Source organism: Pecten maximus, chromosome 11 (genome assembly GCF_902652985.1).
Source record: "Pecten maximus chromosome 11, xPecMax1.1, whole genome shotgun sequence".
Taxonomy (NCBI): domain Eukaryota; kingdom Metazoa; phylum Mollusca; class Bivalvia; order Pectinida; family Pectinidae; genus Pecten; species Pecten maximus.
In genome coordinates, this window is record NC_047025.1 from 32330262 (window position 1) to 32347490 (window position 17229).

General features: G+C 40.4%; 1 protein-coding gene across 1 annotated transcript in view; it reads left to right on the forward strand.

Moving 5' to 3' along the window:
- The first annotated feature begins 38 nt into the window (after positions 1-38).
- The window catches only part of LOC117337108 (ribosome biogenesis protein bop1-like), a 36370-nt gene continuing 19179 nt past the window's right edge, over positions 39-17229 (forward strand). Inside the window, exons 1-8 of the mRNA XM_033897897.1 lie at positions 39-246; positions 2302-2412; positions 3128-3358; positions 3792-3943; positions 4102-4219; positions 13880-13981; positions 14317-14442; positions 14833-14943. Coding sequence (XP_033753788.1) covers positions 187-246; positions 2302-2412; positions 3128-3358; positions 3792-3943; positions 4102-4219; positions 13880-13981; positions 14317-14442; positions 14833-14943 — 1011 coding nt within the window. The 5' untranslated portion in view covers positions 39-186. The remainder of the gene's footprint in view (positions 247-2301; positions 2413-3127; positions 3359-3791; positions 3944-4101; positions 4220-13879; positions 13982-14316; positions 14443-14832; positions 14944-17229) is intronic.

Sequence of the window (17229 nt, forward strand, 5' to 3'; positions counted from 1 at the left end):
ATATCGGTATAAATTGGACATTAAAATTGCTAGCTGCAGAAAATTGATAAATATGTATGTGTTGACATTGAAAATTGATGAATAGTTAAATTATGATATTTTAGCAAATGCGACAACGTTTGTTGTCTATTTCTTATCGACTGTTTTGTACTTATTTCACTGCACTCGTGTAGTACCAAAACAAGCATGGCCACAACTGGCAGAAAACGTACACGAGGAGTAATAGAAGAGGCTAAGGAAGACCCTGTAAGTTTTTTTCATGATTGCCTGATATAAACTGTTAAACGAAAACTATTTCCATTTTTATTGAGATAGAACATAAATGTATTGATTAATGACAATGTATTCAAGACTATAGCCTAGGCACACATATTTGTAATGAATGATCATCATCATGCAAATGGTAGCTAGTGCTCAATCATTTTTAATGCCAAGATGACAGTTTTGGTAATTTCACCAATGACATCTCCATAATAATAGGATGTTTAAAAAGAGATTTCGTAAAAATCAGAGGGATATTTTGCCGAGATAAGGCATGGGAAAAGTATGCGGCTATATGAAATTGTAGCGAAATAACTGGGGAACTATAATCAACAACATCATATATATATTCAGCAACATCAGCGATTTACAGAGCATATATAACTAGCAACACCGCTCTCGCTTTCCATCAAAACACGTAGTAACATCCAACAAAGTAACACCTAGACACGCAAATCTCGAACTCGAACTCCCCTTCCGCTCTCGCTTTCACCCCTTTTATAACAAAACCTGCAGGAGCGCCGGAGCGGTGCGCACCTGTGCAGGAGCCCTCCGCTCTGGTGACTTTAATGTGGAAATAACAATGTACATAACACTTAGAAAAACAATTAGCCTTGAGTAAATGTTGACCATGTGTATTATAGATGGGGCATCGCTGCAGCTCCCAGACGGGTCCAGCCATTTGTAGTGGGTAATAGGGATGAGAGGCGATTAATACCTCTCTGACAGGGGCAATACCGGTCAACAGATAGAGGGGCTATTAAAATAGAAAATACTACACTAATATAGAAAAATACTACACAATATATATGTACCAAGCTTCTTCTTATTCTGACTCGCCTCCGTCAATGATGACGATTATGGATTTGCCTTAATAAAAAGCCATTAAAATAAAAATGTATCTGTACAGTGGCAAAGACTAAGAATATTTCAGTGAAAAGAAACTTAAATTATGTGCCATATTCACCTAAAAAATATAGCTACAGCCAAATCTGGCATAGTGGAAACCCCTTATAAAGCGGGCACCTGTCCATAACAGACAGTGCCAGAAATCCCCAATGAAAGTCACTAAGTATGGTTTCACATGTCCATTATACATAATTTTCAACAATTTACCAACAGAAATAGTGTCCTCTGTCTGCATTAGATAGGTGTCCATTATATACATGATGTTTATATAGTTAGTACATAATGAACATTTTTATAAGAATTACCTTTACTTTCTTACTATGTTCTAGCTATTTTCTGAATTTTGCCCTGCTATGGTTTTAATCATTTTGAATCTGCTACAGTCAACTTTGCTGTCTCTTGTAAAATTTAACATGGTGTATATGAAAAAATGACATTTCAAACATCAAAACAAAACTTTGAATTTTGTGTCCGGTGTATCTTGAAAATTAATAAATTATTTATTTTCAATTATCATGTTTTTTTTTTAATTTATTTGTTAGTGTTTGAATCAGGAGATATATAGTGAACTGTAATAAAACTGATTGATACATTTATTCACACTTGGTTCTTTGTTTATAAGGGACGTAACTTGTTAAACAAAGTAATCCATATGAAGGGCACCTTTCTGAAAGACACTTGCCTTGTCCCTTGGCCTTGGGTGTCTTTCATACATAGGTTTGATTGTAAATAATTATGTAATATTTGTTGATGGCCAGATAATGACCACACCTGTAAAATTATATTTGTCGGATAATGACCAAACCTGTAAAATTATATTTATCAGATATAAATACCACACATGTAAAAATGTATTTATCAAAAAATGACCACACCTGTAAAATTGTGTCCTCTATACACATGTTTAATTGTTACATTGTATCTTTATTTCATATTTTTATAAGTTATATCAAGGTGACTCAAGACCAAAATACATGTATGTATGTATTTCCATGCAATCAAAAAAAAAAAAAAATCTTGGACTTATGCAAGTCATTTTCATTCCTGTTACTGTATTACAGTAATTGATATGTAACTATAATATTTCATATTCAGTTCTTATATGTTATTCAATTCATTTTTTGTTTGTAGGTAGACTTGTTCAAAGATGTACCAGTTTCGAACAGCGATAATGACACTGATTCTGAGGAGAGTGTGTACTCTGGTCTTGAAGAAGAGCCAGACACTGAGTCTGACAATGAGGTACAGTTATTTCATTATACAAGTACTGTCAAACCTGCCTTAGTGAATTAGGCAACTTCTTCTCATATGTGACCTTATTATCCCCTTTCAATGCTATTTACTTTACTAGTTACCTAAATCTGAATTTTCACTTGAAAAATTGAAGAATCAAATGAAAAAACCTTAATATAAAAAGTGGGTGCAATATTTACTCTTTTAAAAAGTTTGCAGTACCGTAATCTATTTGATTTTATAAGAATAATTTCCATTGCATACTCAAATTAATTGTAGATGATTTAACTTTGAAATCAATTTTTAGATTCTTATAAAATGCATATTTGATCTTAAATACTGTATGCATCAACGTTATTAACTTACAAATATGTATACATAATGTCACTAAACAAATACTTTGACAGACCAAACCACTAAATAAATACTTTGTTGTTGGATGAAGACAGCGACAGATCAAACCACTAAATAAATAATTTGTTGTAGGATGAAGATCAAACCACTAAATAAATACTTTGTTGTAGGATGAAGACAGCGACAGATCAAACCACTAAATAAATAATTTGTTGTAGGATGAACATCAAACCACTGAATAAATAATTTGTTGTATGATGAAGATCAAACCACTAAATAAATAATTTGTTGTAGGATGAAGATCAAACCACTAAATAAATAATTTGAAGACAGCGACAGATCAAACCACTAAATAAATAATTTGTTGTAGGATGAAGACAGTGACAGGAACTCTAATTCATCATCATATGATGATGAAGCTAGTAATTTACCAATAGAGGAAGGATCAAGTGATGCTGACAATGATGATGATACTTTGGAGAAAGCCATAGACATAAAATCTCATACCAAACCTAGACCTTCCAGGACAGCACAGGGAATGGAGACAAAGCTGTCCACTCCACAAAAAGACGAATATGAAAGTGACTCTTCTGATGAGGAGGTATGCACTGCATATTACATGTAATTAATACTGTTGTTGTAATAGAAGTTTGAGATGTACATGCAACTGAACAATGTAGAAAATGATAAAATTTCTCATGTGTAGAAAATAACAAAATTTCTCACCTATAGAAAATGATAATTTTTCTCACCTATAGAAAATGATAAAATTTCTCACCTGTAAAAAATGATAACTTTTCTCACCTATAGAAAATGATAACTTTTCTCACCTGTAGAAAATGATAAAATTTCTCACCTATAGAAAATGATTGATTTTCGCGGTGACACCTGCTTTCCATTTTATGTTACTTGAGATGAATTACAACTTTTGAAGGACATTACAATAGAGGCATTTTTGACTTTTTTCTGAAGAACCTTCCATGGCAAAAGTTATAAAAATGTTACTCTTTATGAGTATTTAATTGTCATTACAGGATATCAGGAACACCATAGGAAATGTGCCACTGGAGTGGTACAATGATTATGACCATCTTGGTTATGATGTAGAAGGCAGGAAAATTGCCAAACCAAAGAAAGCAGATGAATTGGATCAGTTCCTTAACAAAATGGACAACCCTAATTACTGGTATGTACAAACTTTATACATAAAGTATTTTACACACCTTACAGTGGATATGAAAAAAGTATTATGAACTGAATGTCGTAAATATGTTTTTGAATGATTCTGGTTTATTTGAACATTGAATCTGGATTTTAATCTTGTATTTTAATTTTGTTTTAAAGGAGAACTGTTACCAATAAGATGACTGGACAGAATGTGGTGCTTAGTGAGGAAGACCTGAAGATCATAAAGAGGCTACAGAAGGGGAAGCACCCCAAGGGGGTTGAAAATCAGTATGAGGTATGTCACTAAATGTAGTGAATATCAGTATGAGGTATGTCACTAAATGTAGTGAATATCAATATGAGGTATGTCACTAAATGTAGTGAATATCATTATGAGGTTAGGGTAAGTCACTAAATATAGTGAAAATCAATATGAGGTATGTCACTAAATGTAGTGAAAATCAGTATGAGGTATGTCACTAAATGTAGTGAATATCATTATGAGGTATGTCACTAAATATAGTGAAAAGCAGTATGAGGTATGTCACTAAATGTAGTGAAAATCAATATGAGGTATGTCACTAAATGTAATGAATAATGATGAGCCCCCCCCCCCCCCCCCCCCCCAACAAGGGGGTTGATTTAAAATCTGTATGAAGCATCTCAGTAGTGTATAGTAGTTTATAATGATGAGGGAAGCACCCTAACGGGGTAGAGAATCAGTCTGAGGTATGTCAATAGATCTGTATAGTGATGAGGAAGGCACCCTAACGGGGTAGAGAATCGGTCTGAGGTATGTCAATAGATCTGTATATAGTGATGAGGAAGGCACCCTAACGGGGTAGAGAATCGGTCTGAGGTATGTCAATAGATCTGTATATAGTGATGAGGGAAGCACCCTAACGGGGTAGAGGATCGGTCTGAGGTATGTCAATAGATCTGTATATAGTGATGAGGAAGGCACCCTAACGGGGTAGAGAATCGGTCTGAGGTATGTCAATAGATCTGTATAGTGATGAGGAAAAACCCTAACCGGGTAGAGGATCGGTCTGAGGTATGTCAATAGATCTGTATAGTGATGGGGGAAGCACCCTAACGGGGTAGAGGATCGGTCTGAGGAATGTCAATAGATCTGTATAGTGATGAGGAAGGCACCCTAACGGGGTAGAGAATCGGTCTGAGGTATGTCAGTAGATCTGTATAGTGATGGGGGAAGCACCCTAACGGGGTAGAGAATCGGTCTGAGGTATGTCAATAGATCTGTATAGTGATGGGGGAAGCACCCTAACGGGGTAGAGAATCGGTCTGAGGTATGTCAGTAGATCTGTATAGTGATGGGGGAAGCACCCTAACGGGGTAGAGAATCGGTCTGAGGTATGTCAGTAGATCTGTATAGTGATGAGGGAAGCACCCTAACAGGGTAGAGAATCGGTCTGAGGTATGTCAATAGATCTGTATAGTGATGGGGGAAGCACCCTAACGGGGTAGAGGATCGGTCTGAGGAATGTCAATAGATCTGTATAGTGATGAGGAAGGCACCCTAACGGGGTAGAGAATCGGTCTGAGGTATGTCAGTAGATCTGTATAGTGATGGGGGAAGCACCCTAACGGGGTAGAGGATCGGTCTGAGGAATGTCAATAGATCTGTATAGTGATGAGGAAGGCACCCTAACGGGGTAGAGAATCGGTCTGAGGTATGTCAATAGATCTGTATAGTGATGGAGGAAGCACCCTAACGGGGTAGAGGATCGGTCTGAGGAATGTCAATAGATCTGTATAGTGATGAGGAAGGCACCCTAACGGGGTAGAGAATCGGTCTGAGGTATGTCAATAGATCTGTATAGTGATGAGGAAGGCACTCTAACGGGGTAGAGAATCGGTCTGAGGTATGTCAATAGATCTGTATAGTGATGAGGAAGGCACCCTAACAGGGTAGAGAATCGGTCTGAGGTATGTCAATAGATCTGTATAGTGATGAGGGAAGCACCCTAACGGGGTAGAGAATCGGTCTGAGGTATGTCAATAGATCTGTATAGTGATGGGGGAAGCACCCTAACGGGGTAGAGAATCGGTCTGAGGTATGTCAATAGATCTGTATAGTGATGAGGGAAGCACCCTAATGGGGTAGAGGATCGGTCTGAGGTATGTCAATAGATCTGTATAGTGATGAGGGAAGCACCCTAATGGGGTAGAGAATCGGTCTGAGGTATGTCAATAGATCTGTATAGTGATGGGGGAAGCACCCTAACGGGGTAGAGAATCGGTCTGAGGTATGTCAATAGATCTGTATAGTGATGAGGAAGGCACCCTAACGGGGTAGAGAATCGGTCTGAGGTATGTCAGTAGATCTGTATAGTGATGAGGGAAGCACCCTAACGGGGTAGAGAATCGGTCTGAGGTATGTCAATAGATCTGTATAATGATGAGGAAGGCACCCTAACGGGGTAGAGAATCGGTCTGAGGTATGTCAATAGATCTGTATAATGATGAGGGAAGCACCCTAACGGGGTAGAGGATCGGTCTGAGGTATGTCAATAGATCTGTATAGTGATGAGGGAAGCACCCTAACGGGGTAGAGAATCGGTCTGAGGTATGTCAATAGATCTGTATAGTGATGAGGAAGGCACCCTAACGGGGTAGAGAATCGGTCTGAGGAATGTCAATAGATCTGTATAGTGATGAGGGAAGCACCCTAACGGGGTAGAGAATCAGTCTGAGGTATGTCAATAGATCTGTATAGTGATGAGGGAAGCACCCTAACGGGGTAGAGAATCGGTCTGAGGTATGTCAATAGATCTGTATAGTGATGAGGAAGGCACCCTAACGGGATAGAGAATCGGTCTGAGGTATGTCAGTAGATCTGTATAGTGATGAGGGAAGCACCCTAATGGGGTAGAGGATCGGTCTGAGGTATGTCAATAGATCTGTATAGTGATGAGGGAAGCACCCTAATGGGGTAGAGAATCGGTCTGAGGTATGTCAATAGATCTGTATAGTGATGAGGAAGGCACCCTAACGGGGTAGAGATCGGTCTGAGGTATGTCAATAGATCTGTATAGTGATGAGGGAAGGCACCCTAACGGGGTAGAGGAATCGGTCTGAGGTATGTCAATAGATTCTGTATAGTGATGAGGAAGGCACCCTAACGGGGTAGAGAATCGGTCTGAGGAATGTCAATAGATCTGTATAGTGATGAGGAAGGCACCCTAACGGGGTAGAGAATCGGTCTGAGGTATGTCAATAGATCTGTATAGTGATGAGGGAAGCACCCTAACCGGGTAGAGGATCGGTCTGAGGTATGTCAGTAGATCTGTATAGTGATGGGGGAAGCACTCTAACGGGGTAGAGAATCAGTCTGAGGTATGTCAATAGATCTGTATAGTGATGAGGAAGGCACCCTAACGGGGTAGAAAACCGGTCTGAGGTATGTCAATAGATCTGTATAGTGATGAGGGAAGCACCCTAACCGGGTAGAGGATCGGTCTGAGGTATGTCAGTAGATCTGTATAAAAGATGGGGGAAAGTTAAGGGGGGGGAAAACGTTGGGGGGATGTTGATCTGTAAGTGATGGAGGATAAGGGGAAAAGGTGAGGTTTTGGGATTGAAGGGTGGGGAAGAGGGAAAGAAGGGATTTGAAAAATTTGTATATAAGGGGAACACCCTAAGGGGTAAGTTGTCGGGGTTTCAGTAATCTGTATTGATAGGAAGACCCTAACGGGTAAGATCGGCTGAGGTTTTCAAAAACTGTATGTATAGGAAGGCACCCAAACCGGGTAAATCGCCCGAGGTTGTCAATGACTTATAGTGATGGGGAAGCCCCAAACCGGGGTAGAGGATTCTGGGGTATGCCCAATAGATTTTAATGAGGGGGGAAAGCACCATAAGGGGTGGGGATGGGTCTGGGTTGTCAAAGATCTGTAATGAGAGGAAGCACCCAAAGGGGGTAAAAATGGGTCGAGGTTTTAAATAGATTGTATATTGATGGGGGGAAGCACCCTAAGGGGGTAAGAATCGGTCTGAGATATGTCAATAGATCTGTATAGTGATGAGGGAAGCACCCTAACGGGGTAGAGGATCGGTCTGAGGTATGTCAATAGATCTGTATAGTGATGAGGGAAGCACCCTAACGGGGAGAGGATCGGTCTGAGGTATGTCAATAGATCTGTATAGTGATTGGGAAGCACCCTAACGGGGTAGAGAATCGGTCTGAGGTATGTCAATAGATCTGTATAGTGATGGGGAAGCACCCTAACCGGGTAGAGGATCGGTCTGAGGTATGTCAATAGATCTGTATAGTGATGAGGGAAGCACCCTAACGGGGTAGAGGATCAGTCTGAGGTATGTCAATAGATCTGTATAGTGATGAGGAAGGCACCCTAATGGGGTAGAGAATCGGTCTGAGGTATGTCAATAGACCTGTATAGTGATGAGGGAAGCACCCTAACGGGGTAGAGAATCGGTCTGAGGTATGTCAATAGATCTGTATAGTGATGAGGAAGGCACCCTAACGGGGTAGAGAATCGGTCTGAGGTATGTCAATAGATCTGTATAGTGATGAGGGAAGTACCCTAACAGGGTAGAGGATCGGTCTGAGGTATGTCAGTAGATCTGTATAATGATGAGGGAAGCACCATAACGGGTAGAGGATCGGTCTGAGGTATGTCAATAGATCTGTATAGTGATGAGGAAGGCACCCTAACGGGGTAGAGAATCGGTCTGAGGTATGTCAATAGATCTGTATAGTGATGAGGGAAGCACCCTAACGGGGTAGAGAATCGGTCTGAGATATGTCAATAGATCTGTATAGTGATGAGGGAAGCACCCTAACGGGGTAGAGGATCGGTCTGAGGTATGTCAATAGATCTGTATAGTGATGAGGGAAGCACCCTAACGGGGAGAGGATCGGTCTGAGGTATGTCAATAGATCTGTATAGTGATTGGGAAGCACCCTAACGGGGTAGAGAATCGGTCTGAGGTATGTCAATAGATCTGTATAGTGATGGGGAAGCACCCTAACCGGGTAGAGGATCGGTCTGAGGTATGTCAATAGATCTGTATATAGTGATGAGGGAAGCACCCTAACGGGGTAGAGGATCAGTCTGAGGTATGTCAATAGATCTGTATAGTGATGAGGAAGGCACCCTAATGGGGTAGAGAATCGGTCTGAGGTATGTCAATAGACCTGTATAGTGATGAGGGAAGCACCCTAACGGGGTAGAGAATCGGTCTGAGGTATGTCAATAGATCTGTATAGTGATGAGGAAGGCACCCTAACGGGGTAGAGAATCGGTCTGAGGTATGTCAATAGATCTGTATAGTGATGAGGGAAGTACCCTAACAGGGTAGAGGATCGGTCTGAGGTATGTCAGTAGATCTGTATAATGATGAGGGAAGCACCCTAACAGGGTAGAGAATCGGTCTGAGGTATGTCAATAGATCTGTATAGTGATGAGGAAGGCACCCTAACGGGGTAGAGTATCGGTCTGAGGTATGTCAATAGATCTGTATAATGATGAGGGAAGCACCCTAACGGGGTAGAGGATCGGTCTGAGGTATGTCAATAGATCTGTATAGTGAAGAGGAAGGCACCCTAACGGGGTAGAGAATCGGTCTGAGGTATGTCAATAGATCTGTATAGTGATGGGGGAAGCACCCTAACCGGGTAGAGGATCGGTCTGAGGTATGTCAATAGATCTGTATAGTGATGAGGGAAGCACCCTAACGGGGTAGAGAATCAGTCTTAGGTATGTCAATAGATCTGTATAGTGATGAGGAAGGCACCCTAACGGGGTAGAGGATCGGTCTGAGGTATGTCAATAGATCTGTATAGTGATGAGGAAGGCACCCTAACGGGGTAGAGGATCGGTCTGAGGTAAGTCAATAGATCTGTATAGTGATGAGGGAAGCACCCTAACGGGGTAGAGAATTGGTCTGAGGTATGTCAATAGATCTGTATAGTGATGAGGGAAGCACCCTAACGGGGTAGAGAATCGGTCTGAGGTATGTCAATAGATCTGTATAGTGACGAGGAAGGCACCCTAACGGGGTAGAGAATCGGTCTGAGGTATGTCAATAGATCTGTATAGTGATGGGGGAAGCACCCTAATGGGGTAGAGAATCGGTCTGAGGTATGTCAATAGATCTGTATAGTGATGGGGAAGCACCCTAACCGGGTAGAGGATCGGTCTGAGGTATGTCAATAGATCTGTATAGTGATGGGGAAGCACCCTAACCGGGTAGAGGATCGGTCTGAGGTATGTCAATAGATCTGTATAGTGATGGGGAAGCACCCTAACGGGGTAGAGGATCAGTCTTAGGTATGTCATTAGATCTGTATAGTGATGAGGGAAGCACCCTAACGGGGTAGAGGATCAGTCTTAGGTATGTCAATAGATCTGTATAGTGATGAGGAAGGCACCCTAACGGGGTAGAGGATCAGTCTTAGGTATGTCAATAGATCTGTATAGTGATGAGGAAGGCACCCTAACGGGGTAGAGGATCGGTCTGAGGTAAGTCAGTAGATCTGTATAATGATGGGGGAAGCACCCTAACGGGGTAGAGAATCGGTCTGAGGTATGTCAATAGATCTGTATAGTGATGAGGGAAGCACCCTAACGGGGTAGAGAATCGGTCTGAGGTATGTCAATAGATCTGTATAGTGATGAGGGAAGCACCCTAACGGGGTAGAGAATCGGTCTGAGGTATGTCAATAGATCTGTATAGTGATGAGGGAAGCACCCTAACGGGGTAGAGTATCGGTCTGAGGTATGTCAATAGATCTGTATAGTGATGAGGGAAGCACCCTAACGGGGTAGAGAATCGATCTGAGGTATGTCAATAGATCTGTATAGTGATGAGGGAAGCACCCTAACGGGGTAGAGAATCGGTCTGAGGTATGTCAATAGATCTGTATAGTGACGAGGAAGGCACCCTAACGGGGTAGAGAATCGGTCTGAGGTATGTCAATAGATCTGTATAGTGATGAGGGAAGCACCCTAACGGGGTAGAGGATCGGTCTGAGGTATGTCAATAGATCTGTATAGTGATGAGGGAAGCACCCTAACAGGGTAGAGTATCGGTCTGAGGTATGTCAATAGATCTGTATAGTGATGAGGAAGGCACCCTAACGGGGTAGAGAATCGGTCTGAGGTATGTCAATAGATCTGTATAGTGATGAGGGAAGCACCCTACAGGGTAGAGAATCGGTCTGAGGTATGTCAGTAGATCTAGATCTGTATAATGATGAGGAAGGCACCCTAACGGGGTAGAGGATCGGTCTGAGGTATGTCAATAGATCTGTATAGTGATGGGGGAAGCACCCTAACGGGGTAGAGAATCGGTCTGAGGTATGTCAATAGATCTGTATAGTGATGAGGGAAGCACCCTAACGGGGTAGAGAATCGGTCTGAGGTATGTCAATAGATCTGTATAGTGATGAGGAAGGCACCCTAACGGGGTAGAGAATCGGTCTGAGGTATGTCAATAGATCTGTATAGTGATGAGGGAAGCACCCTAACGGGGTAGAGGATCGGTCTGAGGTATGTCAATAGATCTGTATAGTGATGAGGGAAGCACCCTAACGGGGTAGAGAATCGGTCTGAGGTATGTCAATAGATCTGTATAGTGATGAGGGAAGCACCCTAACGGGGTAGAGAATCGGTCTGAGGTATGTCAATAGATCTGTATAGTGACGAGGAAGGCACCCTAACGGGGTAGAGAATCGGTCTGAGGTATGTCAATAGATCTGTATAGTGATGAGGGAAGCACCCTAACGGGGTAGAGGATCGGTCTGAGGTATGTCAATAGATCTGTATAGTGATGAGGGAAACACCCTAACAGGGTAGAGTATCGGTCTGAGGTATGTCAATAGATCTGTATAGTGATGAGGAAGGCACCCTAACGGGGTAGAGAATCGGTCTGAGGTATGTCAATAGATCTGTATAGTGATGAGGGAAGCACCCTACAGGGTAGAGAATCGGTCTGAGGTATGTCAGTAGATCTAGATCTGTATAATGATGAGGAAGGCACCCTAACGGGGTAGAGGATCGGTCTGAGGTATGTCAATAGATCTGTATAGTGATGGGGGAAGCACCCTAACGGGGTAGAGAATCGGTCTGAGGTATGTCATTAGATCTGTATAGTGATGGGGAAGCACCCTAACCGGGTAGAGGATCGGTCTGAGGTATGTCAATAGATCTGTATAGTGATGAGGGAAGCACCCTAACGGGGTAGAGAATCGGTCTGAGGTATGTCAATAGATCTGTATAGTGATGAGGAAGGCACCCTAACGGGGTAGAGAATCGGTCTGAGGTATGTCAATAGATCTGTATAGTGATGAGGGAAGCACCCTAACGGGGTAGAGGATCGGTCTGAGGTATGTCAATAGATCTGTATAGTGATGAGGGAAGCACCCTAACGGGGTAGAGAATCGGTCTGAGGTATGTCAATAGATCTGTATAGTGATGAGGGAAGCACCCTAACGGGGTAGAGAATCGGTCTGAGGTATGTCAATAGATCTGTATAGTGATGAGGGAAGCACCCTAACGGGGTAGAGTATCGGTCTGAGGTATGTCAATAGATCTGTATAGTGATGAGGGAAGCACCCTAACGGGGTAGAGAATCGGTCTGAGGTATGTCAATAGATCTGTATAGTGATGAGGGAAGCACCCTAACGGGGTAGAGAATCGGTCTGAGGTATGTCAATAGATCTGTATAGTGACGAGGAAGGCACCCTAACGGGGTAGAGAATCGGTCTGAGGTATGTCAATAGATCTGTATAGTGATGAGGGAAGCACCCTAACGGGGTAGAGGATCGGTCTGAGGTATGTCAATAGATCTGTATAGTGATGAGGGAAGCACCCTTACAGGGTAGAGTATCGGTCTGAGGTATGTCAATAGATCTGTATAGTGATGAGGAAGGCACCCTAACGGGGTAGAGAATCGGTCTGAGGTATGTCAATAGATCTGTATAGTGATGAGGGAAGCACCCTACAGGGTAGAGAATCGGTCTGAGGTATGTCAGTAGATCTAGATCTGTATAATGATGAGGAAGGCACCCTAACGGGGTAGAGGATCGGTCTGAGGTATGTCAATAGATCTGTATAGTGATGGGGGAAGCACCCTAACGGGGTAGAGAATCGGTCTGAGGTATGTCATTAGATCTATATAGTGATGGGGAAGCACCCTAACCGGGTAGAGGATCGGTCTGAGGTATGTCAATAGATCTGTATAGTGATGAGGGAAGCACCCTAACGGGGTAGAGAATCGGTCTGAGGTATGTCAATAGATCTGTATAGTGATGAGGGAAGCACCCTAACGGGGTAGAGAATCGGTCTGAGGTATGTCAATAGATCTGTATAGTGACGAGGAAGGCACCCTAACGGGGTAGAGAATCGGTCTGAGGTATGTCAATAGATCTGTATAGTGATGAGGGAAGCACCCTAACGGGGTAGAGGATCGGTCTGAGGTATGTCAATAGATCTGTATAGTGATGAGGGAAGCACCCTAACAGGGTAGAGTATCGGTCTGAGGTATGTCAATAGATCTGTATAGTGATGAGGAAGGCACCCTAACGGGGTAGAGAATCGGTCTGAGGTATGTCAATAGATCTGTATAGTGATGAGGAAGGCACCCTAACGGGGTAGAGAATCGGTCTGAGGTATGTCAATAGATCTGTATAGTGATGAGGGAAGCACCCTACAGGGTAGAGAATCGGTCTGAGGTATGTCAGTAGATCTAGATCTGTATAATGATGAGGAAGGCACCCTAACGGGGTAGAGGATCGGTCTGAGGTATGTCAATAGATCTGTATAGTGATGAGGGAAGCACCCTAACGGAGTAGAGAATCAGTCTAAGGTATGAAAATGAATGTATGACAACAACAAATCGATGCCTTTAGCATCATCAGATCAGCCACTGAAGAAATTCTAATAGAGATGAGTAATTTCCTTTCCAGCCATGGGTGGATTTTGAGACATCAGAAGTGATGATTCATCCTATGACAAACCGACCTGAACACAAACGTAGTTTTATTCCGTCCAAGTGGGAACGACTTAAGGTAGGTTTTATAACTAAACAAAACGTTTTTTTAGATTGATAAGTTGATACATTTATATAATATATATATAATTTATCAGAAGGCCTTCAAATTTATAAATTTATAAATTTGAAGGCCTTCTGATAAATTAAGATTGTGTGTCAATTAATCATTGCGCTAATGTATTTAAACTCTGTGATGCATTTAGCTTTGAGTATGTCAAAATAAATACGCTCACAATTACAGTAGCAGTATGCGAAAATATGAAATGCATTACACACAAAAAATAAAGAAAGGCATGGTTTTCCTCAAAGTAAGTAGAAACAAGAGGTGTGATTTCTTTATTTCTAACACAGGTAGGACAAATGGTGCATGCCTTGAAGATGGGTTGGATGAAACCAACCCTCAAAAAGAAAAGGGATGGAGAGGAGGATGAGGAGGAGGACGATAAGTTCTATATGCTATGGAGAGATGATGAGGAGGTTTGTTTTACAAAGTGTCAAGTTTTGTCGGATCGTCCAAAAATAATCACTTTCACTTCACTCACATGATTTATGTCTTTATTAACTTCGGGAAATATGTTGTCATGGCCTTATTTTTAATATCACAATAATTGTGTAGCTGGAGAATGACAATTAAAATAGATTAATCAGAATTAATTGACTTTGGAACCATGAAGAAAAATGTTGTTTGTGAAATATTACCATAATTAATTGTTTTGCCATGATTGTTCAAGGTAAATGATGTGGGACAATGCAGTTATTTGTATGTCAGTGATAGCAGTTTCTCATTGAAGTCAATTGCAATAACAAATTTTATACAAGGTGGAATTATTGGATGTTCTATTAATTCTGTGATAAATTTGATTGTAGAATGATATCACAAGAAGGTACAGATCTCAGATTCAAGCCCCCAAGATGCCTTTACCTGGACACATTGAATCCTATAATCCACCACCAGAGTATCTGTTTACAGAAGAGGAGGTAGGACACTCAACAGTACAATAGACAGTGCTACTAGACTGAGAAGTCATTCTAATTAGGGGCAGTACAATAAACAGTGATAAATTTTTGTCTTTGATAGCTGCAGACATCACTTTTTCATCCCATCATGAAATAAGGAACGATCTTCCAAATCTATTTCATTTCCTTTGTTTTTGAAACTTTGTGTACAGTGTTTCAATTGCTGTCTTTGATAAAGATGAACATCTTTCCAAATAATTACCTTACCTATCAGAGCAAGTGAGCTTATGCCATGGCAAATTAACCAAGAGGCCCAGTGACCTGATATTTGGTCTGTGGCATGCTGGGGTGAAGGGTTAGGTTTGTTTAAGTGAATACCTTGACCTATATTCCAGGGTAAATATCACTTATATTTGAATAGATTGATAATCAGCTTCATAAATCAGCTAGATCTAATTCAAAGTAACCCATACCGAAATAAAGCACACTAAAGTATACTTTTATGCTACTTTAAGTATACACTTTTTCCTACTTTTTTGAAAAAGTACCAAAAAAGTATACTTTTTTTGTACTTTTCTGGACTTAGAAATTTTTCAGAGTACTTTTTCTGTACTAAATTTGGACTCTGAAATTTCTCAGAGTACTTTTTTTGTACTTTTCTGGACTTAGAAACTTTTCAGGGTACTTTTTCTGTACTTTATTTGGACTCTGAAATTTTTCAGAGTACTTTTTTTGTACTTATTCTGGACTTAGAAATTTTTCAGGGTACTTTTTCTGTACTTTAGTTGGACTCTGAAATTTTTCAGAGTACTTTTTTTGTGCTAAAATCTGACTTAGAATTTTTTTGAAAGATTGTGAAAATATGGATGTACTTTTTTCCTACTTTTTTGGGACTTAGAATTTTTCAGCTAATGCCATTGTGCTTTTTTTGTACTTATTATGGACTTAGAATATTTTCAGACATTGCGAGGGGTTATAGCATATTAATATTTTCAAAATTAAATCTGACTTTTTCAGTCGACTACAAATCTAAGACTAAAAAAATAATACCCAGGATTAACCACAACAAATATCTATCAAATAAGATACAGAAAATTATCATTATCATTATTTATTTTTTTGTCTTTTTTATGTTCTAAAAAATACTTTTCATACTTTGATCAGTACCACAGAAATTTATCTAAAAATAATTAAATTCAACAATTATTATCATAAGTATTTCACTTCAATGTTCTTTGTTAGTAAGGTTCACACATTTTAACGGTGATTTCTTTGTCACTTTTCGTTTGTATTTCCATATGCATCTCAGAAGTAATAAACTTCACATTGATGAATGTTACTATACGTTCATGTGACGAACGTCAAAACTTAGCTCTATAAAAATTTTGTTCCAGATCGTTCTTTGAAGTTACAGTATTTTGGCTTTAATTATAAACTCTTTAACGGAGTTTAAAACATTTCGTTTATCCAAACGTTAACCTCTACCAGATCGGGGATCACTCTACGAACACACATGTGCCCGTGCCTGTAATACGCTTTTAATTCATTCAAATGAAATTAAAATCACCTGCTCTTTGTCTGCATATCATATACTTGCTGGATATACGTGGTTTTAAGATTACATCTGATAATTGCACCCGAAATCACGTCGTGTTCTGTCAAAATATTCACCGATATACTCATATAAACATGTGTAATACTGATATAGTCACTCGGACGCTTCTTTGTAAAACGTATATTGAAGTCAAGCGCTGTGATGATCTCGATCTCGATATGGCTTGACTGACAACAAACAGGCATGATCAAGGAACAATATTCCGGTATTTAAATCAGAATTACATCGCATTCATTGAAATGGTGAAAGTGAACACAAAAAGAAAACTTTAATTTGTCTGATATTTATTTAGCAAGATCGTACGATAATTCGGACAACGACACAATGTAGCTGTACTCTAATCTGTTGTAGAATGATCTCGTAGGAGTGTTGTGTGTACAAATAAAATACTCTATTGTATACAAAAATCAAGATCAATACCAAGATCTATCATAATATGTTAATTGATAAAGTAGACGGCTTGAATAACTGCTACACCAAGATCGATCAAAAATATTTCAACTGTTTTAAACTAAATCTTGAAACCTATGTGTTAAGCTAACAAAGCGATCAGGATATATGCTTAACGTCGTACCGAAAGTTAATTTCACCCGTGGTGTTAATTAATATAAGCGACAGTCGACTGTAATGGCAAATCATACCTAGCTTTATTGTTTATTGGAGTTACCTGTGTACCTCCCGTCTCACCTGTA